This window comes from Prionailurus viverrinus, chromosome B4, assembly GCF_022837055.1.
Source record: "Prionailurus viverrinus isolate Anna chromosome B4, UM_Priviv_1.0, whole genome shotgun sequence".
NCBI classification, from domain to species: Eukaryota; Metazoa; Chordata; class Mammalia; order Carnivora; family Felidae; genus Prionailurus; species Prionailurus viverrinus.
This window is the reverse complement of record NC_062567.1, coordinates 131,461,122-131,477,702: the sequence shown is the minus strand read 5'-3', so window position 1 is coordinate 131,477,702 and position 16,581 is coordinate 131,461,122. Positions and strand designations below refer to the sequence as shown.

Sequence of the window (16,581 nt, the reverse complement as noted above, 5' to 3'; positions counted from 1 at the left end):
CATGACCTGAGCTGAAGTCAGACCCTCAACCAACTGAGCCACCCAGGCTCCCCAAGTTACTGGTATTTCTAAAGTGTCAGTATTCTTACTGAATTTAAGATCTTAGTAAGTGTTTTTAGCTGTCACGTTATTAGTTATGTTACTTTTATTACGCTTTTCCGTTTAATATATTTAAAGCGTAGCATGTTCTAGGCAGTGTTTTTATTTTATTTTCTTAATATTTATTTTTGAGAGAATGAGCGTGAGTGGGGGGGGGGGGGCAGAGAGAGAGGGAGATGGAGAATCTGAAGCAGGCTCTGTGCTGTTAGTGCAAAGCCTGACTGGGGACTTGAACCCACTAGCCTTGAGATGCTATGACCTGAGCCGAAGTCACACGCTCAACAGAGTGGGCCACCCAGGCACCCCTCTAGTCAGTGTTTTATTTTTTATTTTTAAGATTATTTTATATTTATTCATTTTTGAGAGACAGAGGGCAAGCGTCGGAGTGGCAGAGAGACAGGGAGTCACAGGATCCGAAGCAGGTTCCAGACTCTGAGCTGTCAGGACAGAGCCCGACACGGGGCTCAAACTCACAAACCGTGAGATCATGACCTGAGCTGAAGTCAGACCCTCAACCAACTGAGCCACCCAGGCGCCCTAGGCGGTGTTTTAGATGCTAGATATACAGTGAGAAAAACAAAAGAGACCACGTTTTTTTCCTTTGAACCTCATATATTACTGGGGAACAAAACCAAATTGTAATTTAATGTTGGGTGGTGATAAGCGTGATGAAGAAAAATAGAGCTGAGTAAAAAAAATAGTCACTGATGAAAGCTATATTTTGCAAAGGGTGGTCAGAAAAGTATATGATGAAGTGAGTAAGCAATGTGAGGAAGAGCCTTTGAGACAGGTGAAGAACAAGTACAGAGGCTAACTGGGAGAGCATAACAGAAGGGCCTTGTAGCTGGAGCGAGGCAAGTGAAGGGGTAAGAATGGCAGATGGAGTTGAGGTCATAGAAGCACTTTGGAGTAGTGGGAGATGGGTGGTGGGAAGGTGGTGGGGAAGATAGATCACTAAACTTTGTAGGTTAGGCTAAGGACTTAACAATTTTATCCTTAAGGATGATTGGGAAGCTATTGAGGTGTTGTGTGGGTAGGGGTTTTTGTTTTTGAGTAGGAGAGCTTCATTGTGAGATGTATTTACTTTTGAAAAGGATTATTCTTGCTCTTTTATGTAAATCAGGTTATAGGGGCAAATAAGGGTATGTTCATTGCAGAAGAAGTCAAAATGTGTTGATGTGCCAGAAATCTAAGAAAATACCTGAGAGGGAAAATAGGGGGAGTGGGGAGAGCCAGAGGAGTTTGGAAGGCAGTGAGAAAGTTGTGTAAGTGTTTATCCCTGTGTAGGAGAGAAACACAATCCTCTATGGGTGTGTTTCTAAAACGTCTTGGCAAGCCAGAGTTGTCCAATAGAGGAGTTAACAGTCTCACAATAATGGGCCAGTCTTGGTGTCCTTGCTGTTATTTAGTCATTAACATTAGCTGGGAGCAGCTTATGAAGTGTATCCTTGAGCACAGAAGATGGGGTTCTCCGGCTCCTCACAGCAGATACAAAGTGCATTGTCATGATACTACAGAGGGAATGCAAGAAATCAAGTCATATTTTATAATCCAAGTGGCTAATGATGATGGCTTGGATTAGGGCAAAGAGTCCCAGACTTTCTCTGTTCCTAGTGTCCTTACTGTCATGACTTGAACATACCTTTTAGGCCAAAAGAAATGGCTAAGAGTTCCATTTATAATGTAGTTAGGTCCAAATAATTTAATAAGTATCTGTGTCATAACAAGTTAGTGATTGGAAAATCGTATACACAAATTGAAAAAATATATTTAATCTTATTCTTACGTAATATTTGTTTTCTAATAAGCAATGTATATATTTGGGCACTAAATAGCTTTTCGCATCTTGGATTCATATTGAACACTGCCACCCTCATTTCCCGTTCCACATCTGTTTTTCTACAGTTCTTACTTTTTTGTCATAGCAATCAGTAAAAACAGTTTTAGATTGGGGAGTTGAGAATGACTCCCAAGATTTGGGGCATGAGGTAGATGACAAATTAGCCAAACTATAGCCTCCTATTTTTATAAAAATGTAATGGAACAACATAACTACATGCATTTGTTTATGTGTTGTCTGCAACTACAACAGCAGAATTGAATAGTTGATGATTGCAAGAATAATTTTTATGTGGACCTTTCCAGAAAAGTTTGCTGACCTCTAAACTAGAGTGAATGAAAGAACCACATATTTAGTTGATAATATAAGGATGAGAAGTGGATTTTAGAGATGGGGTCAGAGTTAAGAGTTCAATTTTGAACTTGGTAGCTGTGAATTACTTATTAGACCTCCAAGCGTAATAATTTGTAATAGACATCTGCATTAGTAACTAATGACATTCCACATTCTTCTGCATTGTTTAGGAGTTCTGTTAAAGTTCTTTCTTTACACATTTACTAGCTGGGTAAATGTATTTTCCAAAGTGAACTGTGACATTACCTTTAAAACTCTGTGTTTGTCTTCCCTCCCCATGTTTCCTATGCCCAAGAATTAAACTTTGTGCAAAGACTTATTCCAGTTGTATAGTATGTTTTATTTGTTGAATGACTTCACTGAAGGCACTAATACACAAAGAAGCTAACTATGTGAATAGGATACACAGTAAATGAATTTAAAATGTGAGTTATGGACTTTGCATGAGTTCTGGTTTTCTTGAATTTTTATATCATTCCTGTGAATTCAAATAGTTTTTTAATCAACCCTGTAAATTTAGTATGAGTACTTTTTTCTTTGTAAGTTTAATTTTATCCTTTTATTTTTTTTCTTTAAAAAAAACTCATGAGTCCTACTAAGAATGGGAGATATTTCTTAATCTTTATTTCTCAACCTGTTTTACTTTAGGTGAACTACAGAAAGCCATTGACTTGTTCACGGATGCCATCAAGCTGAATCCTCGCTTGGCCATTCTGTATGCCAAGAGAGCCAGGTGAGAGCTCTAAACAAAAAAAGCATCCCTTTCTGCTGTGAATAATTTCTGCTCATTGATTTCAATAGAATTGCTTCTGTGACTATCCCAAAGGTGTTATTGTTCGAAATGAATACTTTTTTTTAATGTTTATTTCTTTCGAGAGAGCATGCCCATGCGCAGGGGAGGGGCAGAGAAAGGGAGAGAGGAGAGAATCCAAAGCAGGCTCCACTCTCAGCACAGAGCCCAATGTGGGGCTTGATCTCACAACTGTGAGATCATGACTTGAACCGAAATCAAGAGTCAGACGCTCAACTGACTGAGCCAACCAGGCGCCCCAAAATAAATACTTTTTAATGTTACACTTCTTTTTTAGTGTCTTCATCAAATTACAGAAGCCAAATGCTGCCATCCGAGACTGTGACAGAGCTATTGAAATAAATCCTGATTCAGCTCAGCCTTACAAGTGGAGAGGGAAAGCACACCGGTAAATAATGGAATTTCATTATTTTCAGAACTTCTAAAAATTTTTTTTTTAATTTTTTTTTTTTTTTAATGTTTATTTATTTTTGAGATAGAGACAGAGCATGAACGGGGGAGGGGCAGACAGAGAGGGAGACACAGAATTGGAAACAGGCTCCAGACTCTGAGCCATCAGCCCAGAGCCCGACGTGGGGCTCGAACTCACGGACCGTGAGATCGTGACCTGAGCCGAAGTCAGTCGCTTAACCGACTGAGCCACCCAGGCGCCCCAGAACTTTTAAAATTTAAATCTGATGTTTTAATATGCCTTTAAAGCAAAACGAAGTTGCCCAAGGATTTAATTTCAAGATAATATGTGCTTGATAATAATTGAGGGACTATAAGGAACAAATAAAAATTCATTTTATTTCTTCAAAGAAAACCATTGTTTTACAGTTTTTGACTACATATAGTCAAATTTAAGGTAAGGATCAAAATTATTTCTAAAAAAGAACATGGCCTTACAAATTTTCTTTTAATTCTGTAACCTAACGTTAAACAATATGTTGTAGAAGAAGGAATTCCTTAGCCTCAAACTACTTTAGTTACTTACAGGCCACCTGAAAATCAGAAAAAGGGGAAAATAAAGAAGTGAATTTATCCTAGATTAGTCATCATTTCCTGGAAGCAAAACTTAGTGTTATACAAGTGAGTATTTGTGGCTTGGGGATGAGATGTCCAATGACATTTACGTCTTATGTGGATTAGAAGGGTGTTGTACTCCAAGTGTGGGTGGGAATGAAAATGGATATGCATGGGACAACTGTATTAGGTACTCAAAAAAGCTCTGGTGATTATGAAGATGCACGTCAAAGATAAAGGTAAAAGATTAGAATTAGTGCTCTGGGAGTCAAAAAGTTCATGTATTGCTGTTGATCCTCTTGAGAGCCCAGTAATCTTTGAGCATTTCTTTGCTTTATGGTACAAGGTAGCATGGGCTCATCTCCTGTTTTGCTTGTCCTAGACTCAGAAGAAACCATTTCTCCAAGAAACTAGGGTTCATTTTTGTGAGGATAATGTTTACAGAAAGTAAAGTTTGGCCACTAGATATGTTCATTGCCTCTGGGATAGCATTATTTCTGTCATTTCATTGAACAGAGTTAGAAAAACATTTTTTAAATAATGATTTTAAGGAAAAAAGTTATGAAACCTTGAGTTTATACTGATGTTTTCAATTAAAATTCAATATTAAATGTTTTCCCTTTTATTTTGCATTTTTAAAATTTATTTTTTAAATTTACATCCAAGTTAGCATATAGTGCAACAGTGATTTCAGGAGTAGATTCCTTAATGCCCCTTATGCATTTATCCCATCTCCCCTCCCACAACCCCTCCAGCAACCCTCTGTTTGTTCTCCATGTTTAAGAGTCTCTTATGTTTTGTCCCCCTCCCTGTTTTTATATTATTTTTGCTTCCCTTCCCTTATGTTTATCTGTTTTCTATCTTAAAGTCCTCATATGAGCGAAGTCATATATTTGTCTTTCCCTAATTTCACTTAGCATAATACCCTCCAGTTCCACCCACATTGTTGCAAGATTTCATTCTTTTTGATTGCCAAGTGATACTCCATTGTATATATGTATGTATGTGTGTATGTGTATATATGTATGTGTGTGTATGTATACACACACACAGACACACACACACCCCACATCTTTATCCATTCATCCATCGATGGACATTTGGGCTCTTTCCATACTTTGGCTATTGTTGATAGTGCTACTATAAACATTGGCTGCATGTGTCCCTTCGAAACAGCACACCTGTATCCCTTGGATAAATACCTAGTAGTGGAATTGCTGGGTCGTAGGGTAGTTGTATTTTTAACTTTTTGAGGAACCTCCATGCTGTTTTCCAGAGTGGCTGCACCAGTTTGCATTCCCACCAGCATTGCAAAAGAGATCCTCTTTCTCTGCATCCTCGCCAACATCTGTTGTTGCCCGAGTTGTGAATGTTAGCCATTCTGACAGGTGTGAGGTGGTACCTCATTGTGGTTTTGATTTGTATTTCCCTGATGATGAGTGATGTGGAGCATTTTTTCATGTGCCGGTTGGCCATCTGGATGTCTTCTTTGGAGAAGTGTCTATTCATGTCTTTTGCCCATTTCTTCACTGGATTATTTGTTTTTTGGATGTTGAATTTGATAAGTTCTTTATAGATTTTGGATAACTAACCCTTTATCTGATATGTCATTTGCAAATATCTTCTCCCATTCCGTGATTTGCCTTTTAGTTTTGCTGATTGTTTCCTTCACTGTGCAGAAGAAGCTTTTTATCTTGATGAGGTCCCAATAGTTCATTTTTGCTTTTGTTTCCCTTGCCTCTGGAGACGTGTTGAGTAAGAAGTTGCTGCGGCCAAGATCAAAGAGGTTTTTGCCTGATTTCTCCTTGAGGATTTTGATGGCTTCCTGTCTTACATTGAGGTCTTTCATCCATTTTGAGTTTCTTTTTGTGGATGGTGTAAGAAAGTGGTCCAGGTTCATTCTTCTGCATGTCGCTGTCCAGTTTTCCCAGAACCACTTGCTGAAGAGACTGTCTTTATTCCATTGGATATTCTTTCCCGCTTTTTCAAAGATTAGTTGGCCATATGTTTGTGGGTCCATTTCTGGGTTCTGTATTCTGTTCCATTGATCTGAATGTCTGTTTTTGTACCATGCATTTTTGACACTATTCTCTTAGACTCAAAATCCTTGTCTATAATGTGTTTACTTGTTATTCAATAACATACATAAAATTGTTTTTACAGTCCTACCTTAACAATAATATACTCCCTAAGCAAAGTTGAAAGTTTTTGTGTCTGTTGCAGTTTTTATCCTTAGAGTATATCTCAGTTAAGATATACAGTCAAAATACTGTTTTAAATTTTTTTTTAATGTTTATTTTTGAGAGAGTGTAAGTGGGGGTGGGGCAGAGAGAGAGGGAGACACAGAATCTGAAGCAAACTCCAGGCTCTGGGCTGTTGGCGCAGAGTCTGACTCGGGGCTTGAACTCATGACCTGAGTCAAAGTTGGATGCCCAACCAACTGAGCCACCCAGGTGCCCCTCAAAATACTGTTTTAAGGTATTTGACTTTCCCGTATGCCGTATGCTCTGTGTGATAAACAGCTGGTTTTGTTTGTTTGTTTGTTTTTCTTTGTTTGTGGTCAGGTTTTGGGGTTACTTTATTTCTGCCTTTTCTGATTTAATTTTCATCGTTCACATGTATAAAACCCTTCTGTGTTTAAAAAGTCAAAACTGAGTTAACAGGTATACCCAGAAAAGTCATTTCTGTTGTTACCCGTCTACTCCATTCTTACCTTCTCCCACAATCTTTTGTTTCTCCTGTCAATAAAATGTGTACACATGTATTGTTTCTCTTTTGCCTTTATAGCATACTAAATATCCATTATGTTAATTCCATTTTTAAGGAGTTGAAATCAGAATTTCAAATTTGAAAATTGTAGCTGTACATAATTTGAAAAATTTTACGATATTTTGAATTAAAGTAATTTTTTAAAGTTTAAAGTATCTTTTAGAAGAGCAACTTTATAGTTACCAAAGAGGAGATTAAACTTCCAAGTTTTTATAGAGTAGAACATAGTAATTGAATTGCTTTGTGAAAATTTATACTTCAGATATTTAATTTTAAATTTGTTCAGTAACCTTTTTTTTTTTTTTTTTTTAACAAGGAAGAAAGACACCATGCCACATAAGTGGATATGTATAAAATGAATTTAATCTGTTTCAGACTTCTGGGCCATTGGGAAGAAGCAGCACATGATCTTGCCCTTGCTTGTAAACTGGATTATGATGAAGATGCTAGTGCAATGTTGAAAGAAGTTCAGCCAAGGGTATGTTAAAGTACAGAAAGGGAATGTTGTTAACTGTGATGCCCTGTGGCTCTAGTACTCAGCCCCTTGCAATAATTTACCTGTGGAACATACAAAGAAACAGACATTTGGATGTTTTCATCTGTTATCACTGACGTTTATGCTCACCTCTGGAAATGTCATTAGGTTGTCATGCCTTTCTTTCTCTTGCTGTATTAAAGCAAACTGTTACTTTGGTTTGCATGCCTGCAATAGGCTTGAACCAGAAAATTAGAAATGGGAAAGGGGGCATCAAGTTTATAGCAAGGAAAAAAATAGAAAACCTGTAAAATGTGACCCAAGGTTGTGTCCGGTCTTTTTGTGTTGTAGGTATATGCAGCCCTGTATAAAGCTTGAGGGCCTTGTGGAAGTAGCAGGTTTCATCCTTTTAAAAAGAATATTAAATCCAAAAACTAAAATGATTGTGTTTTAGTATATGCGCTGCCGAAGCGAGCACTAAAATGATTGTGTTTTAAAAACAATTGTTAAGATAATTCTTTTAAGGGGTGCCCAGGTGGCTCAGTGGGTTAAACATCAGACTTCAGCTCAGGTCATGATAATCATGGTTCGTGGGTTCGAGCCCTGCATCGGCCTCTGCTGTAAGCACAGAGCCTGCTTTTATTTTTTAATTTTTATTAATTTTTAATTTTTTTTTGAGATACAATCTTAAGCTCCATGCTCAGCACGGAGCCTGACATGGGGCTTGATCCCATGACCCAGGGGATCATGAGCTGAGCCAAAATCAAGAATCAGATGCTCTACTTTCTGAGCCACCCAGGCACCCATAGAACATGAGATTCTTTAATTTTTTTTTTTTTATATTTATTTATTTTTGAGACAGAGTGCTAGCAGGGGAGGAACAGAGGGAGAGGGAGACACAGAATCTGAAGCAGGCTCCAGGCTCTGAGCTGTCAGCCCAATGTCCAACATGGGGCTCGAAATCAGGAACTGTGAGATCATGACCTGAGCTGAAGTCGGATGCTTAACCACTTGCGCCATGTAGGCACCCCAAGATTCTTAAAAAAAATAATCATAAACAAACGGAAGTAACAATTGAATATGACTTCAAATTTGTTTTCTGAATAAATAATAGATTCCAAATATTTGGCCCAGGCTATGTGCTAGTGCCTGGTATGTATATTTTCTCTTAATCTTTACAGCATTCTATAAGACTTAAGTATTTCTCTTCTCCTGCCCACCATCCCCTCAGTTTATGGATGGGAAAACTTAAGTATAGTTAGACTGTCGCAAATAACTGGTGTGTATATTCTCAGTCTCTACCTTGCCATGGCAGGCATCAGACAAGAATTGTGCAATTGGAAACCTAATTGTCATCCTTGAGTAGTTACTTGTTTGAAATTTATAACCTTTCTAACTTAGAATCTCATCCTCTTTCCTTTATTTCACAGTGGACTTGTTAAAGTCTGAGTATGTAAGGTATTTTCTTACAAGGTAAATCTGTCATTCAGAACTGTGTGTTGAATTTAACACCTCTCCACAAAGAAAAATGATTCTTTAACGAAACTGGTGGTTGGGTTGCACTTAGCTCTTAAAGGAAACATTTTTCTGTGTGTGTGTGTTTTTTTTCCGTAGGCCCAGAAAATTGCTGAACATCGGAGAAAGTATGAGCGAAAACGTGAAGAACGAGAGATCAAAGAAAGAATAGAAAGGGTTAAGAAGGCTCGGGAAGAACATGAGAGAGCCCAGAGGGTAAAGTTTCCGTAGCTAAACCATCAAAGGGAAATACAGTAGATTAGAGTTTTAGGATATCATTCTGATTCTTGGCTCTTAATGCTGGCTGCAGTTCTGTAGGCTGATACTACTTACAGAGAGTTTTCTTTCCTTCTTATCTAATTTGTAGGGATATCTTTTGTCCTTAAATTCTTAAGTGAGCTTATACATCCCCAGTTTATATTCATGTTGTGTCCTCCTAAAATTAGGGATTTTTTTTTTTTTTTTTTTTTGGTCGGGTAATTAAAACTTGTTAGTAGTATTTGATTTCTTGTGGATGCTTTCCCTGATTTGTTATTTTACGATTCCTCCTGTTCCAGTGTGGATTCATAGCTATTTAAAATAGACTATTTTTTATTTTTAGTTACAAAGTCATAAAACTTAGATAAAAGAAAAGTTACTCGTAATTCGTCCACAATATTCCTACTGTTCTTGTTTCTCTTAGTTTTTCGCATTTGATGTTATCATCTTCCATCTAGTTATTTCCAACAGTTGTGAATAAAAGGATGTAAAGCTATGTTATAATTATGTAACATGACATCCTAATTTTTCATCACTTAATATTAAATATTAATATTTAACAAAATTAATAAAGCTAATTTATAATTGAATTTAATAAAATAATTTAACAATAATAAATGCTTTTAAAGCATCATGCTTAATTTTTAGGATTACGGTTTATAGTCGTCAAAAGTAATTTTTACAATTATACATCCTTGATGAGGTTATGATTGGTTATGAGGAAAATTTGTATTTTCTTTGTTGGAAATTGCAAAAACAAATCAGTAAAATTCTGGTAGTATTAAGTTATGTGGGGAGAGTATGGAAAAGACGAACCTGAGAAACAAAAGCTATTGGCAGTCTTCATCATTTAACCATGTGCTTTCATTTTAGAGTTTTAACGTTAAGAATTTACACTTTGCATAAGCATGGACAGACGTCAATCAGTACTGTATTGCTTTCCAGTTGTTAGGTGTTTTTTTTCCTACCCCAAGTAGAGGTAAAACACTAGACAGCTCTACTAAAAGTAATGCTTCTTACAACCTAGCTAGAAAATTTTGGAGAGGCAGATGGGGCGTGTCCTTTAGTCCAGTATTGCCATTTGAAACTTGTCATTCCTCTAACTAGCTGATTTTACAGTTTTTTGCATGGTTTTGCAGACTCGTAACCACTACCACCACCACCACCCCCATTATATAATTTCTTTCTTTCTTTGTATTAAAGGAGGAAGAAGCCAGACGACAATCAGGAGCTCAGTATGGCTCTTTCCCAGGTATTTTTAAAGAAAATTTAAAACTATTAGTATTGTAAATAATCGGAAAATATTCTGAATTGGGGCTCAAATAGGTCTATTATATTTAGTACTATTAGTCCATGGAATACTGAAAAAAGTCTTTAGAATGTTAGCCTCTAGAAAGTTTCATTCTCATTTAAAAATGTTATATTAGTGGAAATAGTATTATATTAATTATTTTCCTCACACTTTGAGCAGTGTATATATATTTTTTAAGAGAGTACCCATGCACGCTCATGTGAGGAGAGGTGGGAACGGGAAAGAGAATCGTAAGCAGATTCCACACCCAGCACAGAGCCTGAGGTAAGGCTTGATCTCACAACTTGTGAGATCATGAGCTGAGCCCCGAAATTGAGAGTCAGACACTTAATTGAGCCACCCAGGCACCCACCCCAGAGCAGCTAACATTTATTGAGGTATGAACATTGTACTTTAAGAGATGGAGTAAGAGTTGATTATGATGTATTCTAAATATTTCTAAATTGTCACAATTGGATTTTATTCTGTTAAATGTTGATATTCACGAGATACTAGGTAAAAGCACTGTATGAAATTATTATTCATGAAAAATATTTTGAGTCGAGTGTAAAAATAATACAAGCTCTTTTTTGTAAATGTCAAATGATTAGAAATTACTACAGGGACAAAGTCTTCAGTGATAGCAGAGGCCTAGCCTATATGATACAGGTAGAAGAACAGTTAAAAAGGCACTGCAGGAACAATTTTTGAATACTTCCTAAATGAGACAGTGTGAAATTTAAAAACCAGGAAGAGATTTTTTTAAAGTTTGTAATTCTAATGGGGAATCTGCTGCCTTCAGCTGTTTTAATAGTAACCAGCTTTCTCTGAAAGAAGGTTTACAGAGGCAGCTACACACCCCCTAATGGGTGTATGCCACTGGCTGCAACTTAAGTTCCACGGTCACAGGCTAGAAAAGATAGCCTTTATTCTGAAAGGTCATGTGCCAAGCAAGTAAAAAGAAAGAACATCTATTGCGGATGACTTTCTGTTTGAAGAAAAAGCAAGAAAATGCAGTTCATAGCTTATGTTCTGCTTAAAATGTCAATAATTTTATATCCAGTATCTTTGCTTTAGAGGAAAACCACTAGTGTAGATTAGTACTAGAGAAATTTTTTTTTTTTTAACATTTATTTATTTTTGGGACAGAGAGAGACAGAGCATGAACGGGGGAGGGGCAGAGAGAGAGGAAGACACAGAATCGGAAACAGGCTCCAGGCTCTGAGCCATCAGCCCAGAGCCCGACGCGGGGCTCGAACTCACGGACCGCGAGATTGTGACCTGGCTGAAGTTGGACACTTAACCGACTGCGCCACCCAGGCGCCCCGAGAAAATTTTTTTATTATGTGGATTTTATTGTCTAGATTTGACAAGCAGGCCGGTTAACTCTTTTTGTGCTGGACCAGTTATTTTTTTTATGGATAGAAACTACTTTTTCAGTGAGTAGGGGCATCAAGAGAAGCTAATAGTTTTTTTCCAGCTTCTTAGATTCTCTTACCTGTGATTATTAGCTACTTATGGGAATGTTTTAAGTTGTTGAGCCAGGAGGAAATGACTTCGTTCTTTGTGTTTTTTCTTTATGATGGCTTATGTGTAGTCACCCTTGATCTGTAAGATACATTAATGTAAAGTGTATTCCCTTATAGATGTCTGTGTTGGTATAATTGTGATTTCATAATATCTCCAGTAGACATAAAAGGTGTATGTAGTGAACAACTGAGTAGAAGATAATTTGTGTTTATAATCTAAAAATATACTGGGAGATTGAAATCTTTTTGCTAGAGTATTGATTGTCCTCAGTGTAAAGAAGAAATACCAGGAGTGCTTGTTAAAAATGCAGATTTTCACTTTCACAGATTTTGATTGTGTCTATGGTGGAGATAGAAATCCACAGCTTTTTAAAACAAGCATTTCATGTAGTTCTTGAAAGAATGCTGTCAGGAATACAGTTTAAACAGAAACAACTAAAGTCTTACAAATTAGAACTTGGAATTGAAACACATAGTATTAAAAAGAGAAAATAAGATGACTGAGATGACTTTATTTGTAATTCCAGGGACTATTAGGTTTCTCTTTTAGCTAAGATTAGTTTCTTTAACAGTTTTAATTACTAGGAAAAAGTAAATGCAAAATGTAGTAAAGTTGATTTACAGCCTTATTTTTTAGGAGAAAATTTGAAGGTAAAATTCTCATTTGCATCCAGTTAGAATGTTAAGACTACTTTGTGGTTAGTAGCCCCCTTGTTCTTTTTGCATGCACTTGTGAGTGTGTGTGATTTTCATTGGAAGGAAATAGTGTGCTGTCACTACTTGAGAAAGAATATGGCTGGTGTCTTGCAGTTACTTCATTTATTCTTGCAGGTGGCTTTCCTGGGGGAATGCCTGGTAATTTTCCTGGAGGCATGCCTGGAATGGCGGGGGGAATGCCTGGAATGGCAGGAATGCCTGGGCTCAATGAAATTCTTAGTGACCCAGAGGTTCTCGCAGCCATGCAGGTAAGACTTGGAAGAACAAAGTTGGGCCTTGTATCCCTAAGGTATTTCTTTTATTAATTCTAAGTAGAGACAAAGGTTACTATGTTAGACATGTTTCACTTGTCAGAATTACCAAATAGCTCATTATACAGTTCTGTTCATTTTTTGTTTCAGAATGAGTAGCTTAAGTTACTAAAAATAATAGTTTGCAGTATAGTTTGTAATACGGTTCTATAATACTATTAGTCTGTAATAGCTTGATTATATCCACATGTCTTTACTTATTTATTTATATTTCAAGTTTTTATTTAAATTCTAGTTAGTTAACATAGTGTTATATGTAATACTGGTTTCATGAGTAGAATTTAGTAGTTCAGTTGTCCTTTTTTTAAAAAAAAAAATTTTTTTTTTTTTACATATTTATTTTTGAGACAGAGAAAGACAGCATGAACGAGGGGGGTCAAGGGAGACACAGAATCCGAAGCAGGCTCCAGGCTCTGAGCTGTCAGCACAGAGTCCAACGTGGGGCTCAAACTCATGAACTGCAAGATCATGACCTGAGCAGAAATCAGACGCTTAACCAACTGAACCACCTAGGCACCCTTAGTTTATTTTGAGTGAGAGAGAGAGAGAGAGTGCGCACGAGCAGGAGAGGGACAGAAAGAGAGGGAGAGCACAGCACGCAGCTTGACATGGGGCTCGATCCCACAAACTGTGAGAATATGACATGAGCCAAGGTGAAGAATCAGATGCTTAACTGAACCACCCAATCATCCCTAATTTAGTCGTCCTTTTAATCAAAATTGTGTATGCTTTTTTTCATTATCTAAAGTGATATAATTGGTGTTTGACTTTGAAGTGCACATTAATAATATTTGTACTTCGGGGACTTGTCCAAAATTCCATTTAACTTGTCTCTGACAAAATTGTCAAGTTGAAATAAAGAGATAAGATTCAGGATAATAAATGTTAAACCACAGAACTCCTTTAAACACTAAAAAAAACACATTACCTTTTTTTTTTCAGGATCCAGAAGTTATGGTGGCCTTCCAGGATGTGGCCCAGAACCCAGCAAATATGTCAAAATATCAGAGTAACCCAAAGGTTATGAATCTCATCAGTAAATTGTCAGCCAAATTTGGAGGTCAAGCATAATGCCTTTCTGACAAATAAAGCCCTTGCTGAAGGAAAAGCAACTTCGATCACCTATTGGATGTCGCAATAATACAAACCAGTGTACCTCTGACCTTCTCATGGAGAAAGCTGGGGTGCTGTGAAGATAATCCCTACCCCTCTGCCCCACATACAACTGAGACATTTTTCAGTGGTTTGCCATTAGGGTTTTCATTCAGATGATGTTTTCCTACTAGGAATTACAAACTTTAAATACTTTTTAAACCTTAAAAATATTTAAAAACATATTAAAAGGGTGTGTTAATCCCTACATTTTTCTTTACTAATCATTTCAGTTTTTTTCCTTTGGATTAATTGGGCAAGGAAGATACTTCAGTATGGAAGATTTATTGCTCAGTTTGAAATAAAGGCTTATTAGCGAGAGGCAAATATAACATTTAAATAGATTAAGTTTAAGTTGGGTATATGGTTACTGAGGCATTTTGACTTGTCTTTTTAAATGCTTTATTTTTTAAACATGATTTATTTCAATAAAACCATTGGGACCACCAGTATTGCAGTAGGACCTGGATAGGGGCCGGAAGTTCTTGGCAGGGCAGCAGCAACCTTTCTCCTTTAATACAGCATGCACACTTGTGCAGATGCATTTAAATCTTACACTGTGGTGAAGGGATGATTTTTATAATGCTGCAGTAGAGTTGGATTAGCTGTGTTCTTGTGTGATACAGAAAATAAATGTTTCGTATTATTTCCACACGGGAAATAAGGGAATACTTTTCTTTTTGTATTTCTGTGTTTAGAATGACCTTTCCTAGTCAGAAAATGGCCCATCTCATTGTGTGTTTTCTACTTGTTTTCGCCTCCCCATCCCCTTATTCTTTTTGGGCTAAAGATTGTCCTTTTTCACTGGCACCATCACTAATATCATTCACAGCATAATTGTGCAAGCATATGTAATGCTGGGTTTAATTTAATATGTAATACATATAAATGATTATGGAAGGTAATATCCATAGCAGCTGTAGTTTCTTGGCCAACAGATTTCATATTTAAGTGTTAGGTTTTCACTTCAGTGAAAGCTTATATCAAAAGATGTTGGAAGGAGGGATTCCCTTTGTGTTCAGTTCTCTACTTAGGAAATACCTATTGCAATTGGAGTTTATCTTACATTATTTGTCTTCATATTTTGGAAAGCATGAGGTTTGACTTCATTGGTACACTACAGAGGAACTAAACTTTTTGGTCCAACATGAATTATAAAATTGATGAGATCCATGGTTCTTCATTGTGGAGTTAATGGTATTATTATGAGTCATTGTACTGCTATTCATCTCTTAAATAGTGCACCATATCCCCACCTCTCCTTTTTCTCCCTCCCTCTCTTCAAGGATAAAGAAATGATAGATTTTCTGCTGTACATTCAACTCTTACATTAATTAAGTCCAGGCACCGTACCAGGAATTGCTAGGTTTCTACCTATCTTTCAATTTAAAGTGGCTGGTGTTTAAAAACAGTTTCAAGGGATGAGACCCTCTGTACTTTGCTTATTTGAAGAATCAGTGGTAGGAGCCAGTAAAAAAATTTCATGGAATACATTTCTGAAATAGCACATTTCTGGAGTCATAAGTGAGTTGATTCAGGTTCTCATCCTTTGCTGTACACAAACAGATAGTAATGCATCTGTTATGTAAGTGAGAAAAGGCTGTATGCTAACTGAGCATGCTTTTTAAACCCTTTAAAAATACTCAGCATATAAACTTGCGTTTGAGCTTGCCAGTGTTTTTTTGTTGTTGTTAATGTGTGTTCTCTCAAAATTTCTAATGTGTGCTGTGAATAACTCAAGAAGACCAGTTCCTTTTGGGTTCCTTGTTTGATTTACTTAATTATATATTACTTAAATACATTCTAACATTGCAAATAGTACCATAAATGGGTAAAAGTAAAATTGGTCTTCAGAAAAATGTGTCCTGTGCTTTTAAGTTCCACAAATACAAAGTACATTCATTTTCATAGAAACTCAGTATCATTTCTAAACCAGAAGTGTTTTTTTCTTGTGCTAACAATGCTATAAGAAGGAAAAGTAAAGTAGTTTTTTTTTTTCTGCTTAAAAATCTATAGTTAATGGATTTCTAGCTACATTAAAAATAAACTATGGTTTCAAACTGGATATTGACCCCCCCACACACACACACTTTTTTTCCCCAGTACATGTTCTGTTTATGTCTTTAGCACTCACCTTAAGTTATTTGCTGGACACAGTAGGCTTTAGTTCATAAAGTGCTGTTACAACGACTTCATAAGAAAAATTAGATGTTAAACAGAGCTGAGCTTTTCTTTCAGGTAGCAGTCCAGAGGTAAGCTGTTCTGCCATACTCCACAGGCAGCTTCTGAGTCCAAAAGTGTTTGTTCTGATGATCATCTTCTAGCCTGAGGAAACAGGAGAGGGCGTCAGGGAAGCACATACTGAGATACTGAGACTGATACACAGAATTAACATTTTAATGACTTCTCATATTCCATTGGTCTTTTTTTTTTTTTTTTTTTTTTTTGGTCTTGA

At 36.7% G+C, this 16,581-nt stretch overlaps 1 protein-coding gene across 1 annotated transcript in view; it reads left to right on the top strand.

The window, feature by feature from the left end:
• Nucleotides 1-15,797, top strand: part of ST13 (ST13 Hsp70 interacting protein) — a 31,838-nt gene extending 16,041 nt beyond the window's left edge. The window contains exons 6-12 of the mRNA XM_047865077.1: nt 2,942-3,026; nt 3,382-3,492; nt 7,254-7,356; nt 8,968-9,084; nt 10,330-10,378; nt 12,778-12,911; nt 13,917-15,797. Coding sequence (XP_047721033.1) covers nt 2,942-3,026; nt 3,382-3,492; nt 7,254-7,356; nt 8,968-9,084; nt 10,330-10,378; nt 12,778-12,911; nt 13,917-14,045 — 728 coding nt within the window. The 3' untranslated portion in view covers nt 14,046-15,797. The remainder of the gene's footprint in view (nt 1-2,941; nt 3,027-3,381; nt 3,493-7,253; nt 7,357-8,967; nt 9,085-10,329; nt 10,379-12,777; nt 12,912-13,916) is intronic.
• The last annotated feature ends 784 nt before the right edge of the window (nt 15,798-16,581 follow it).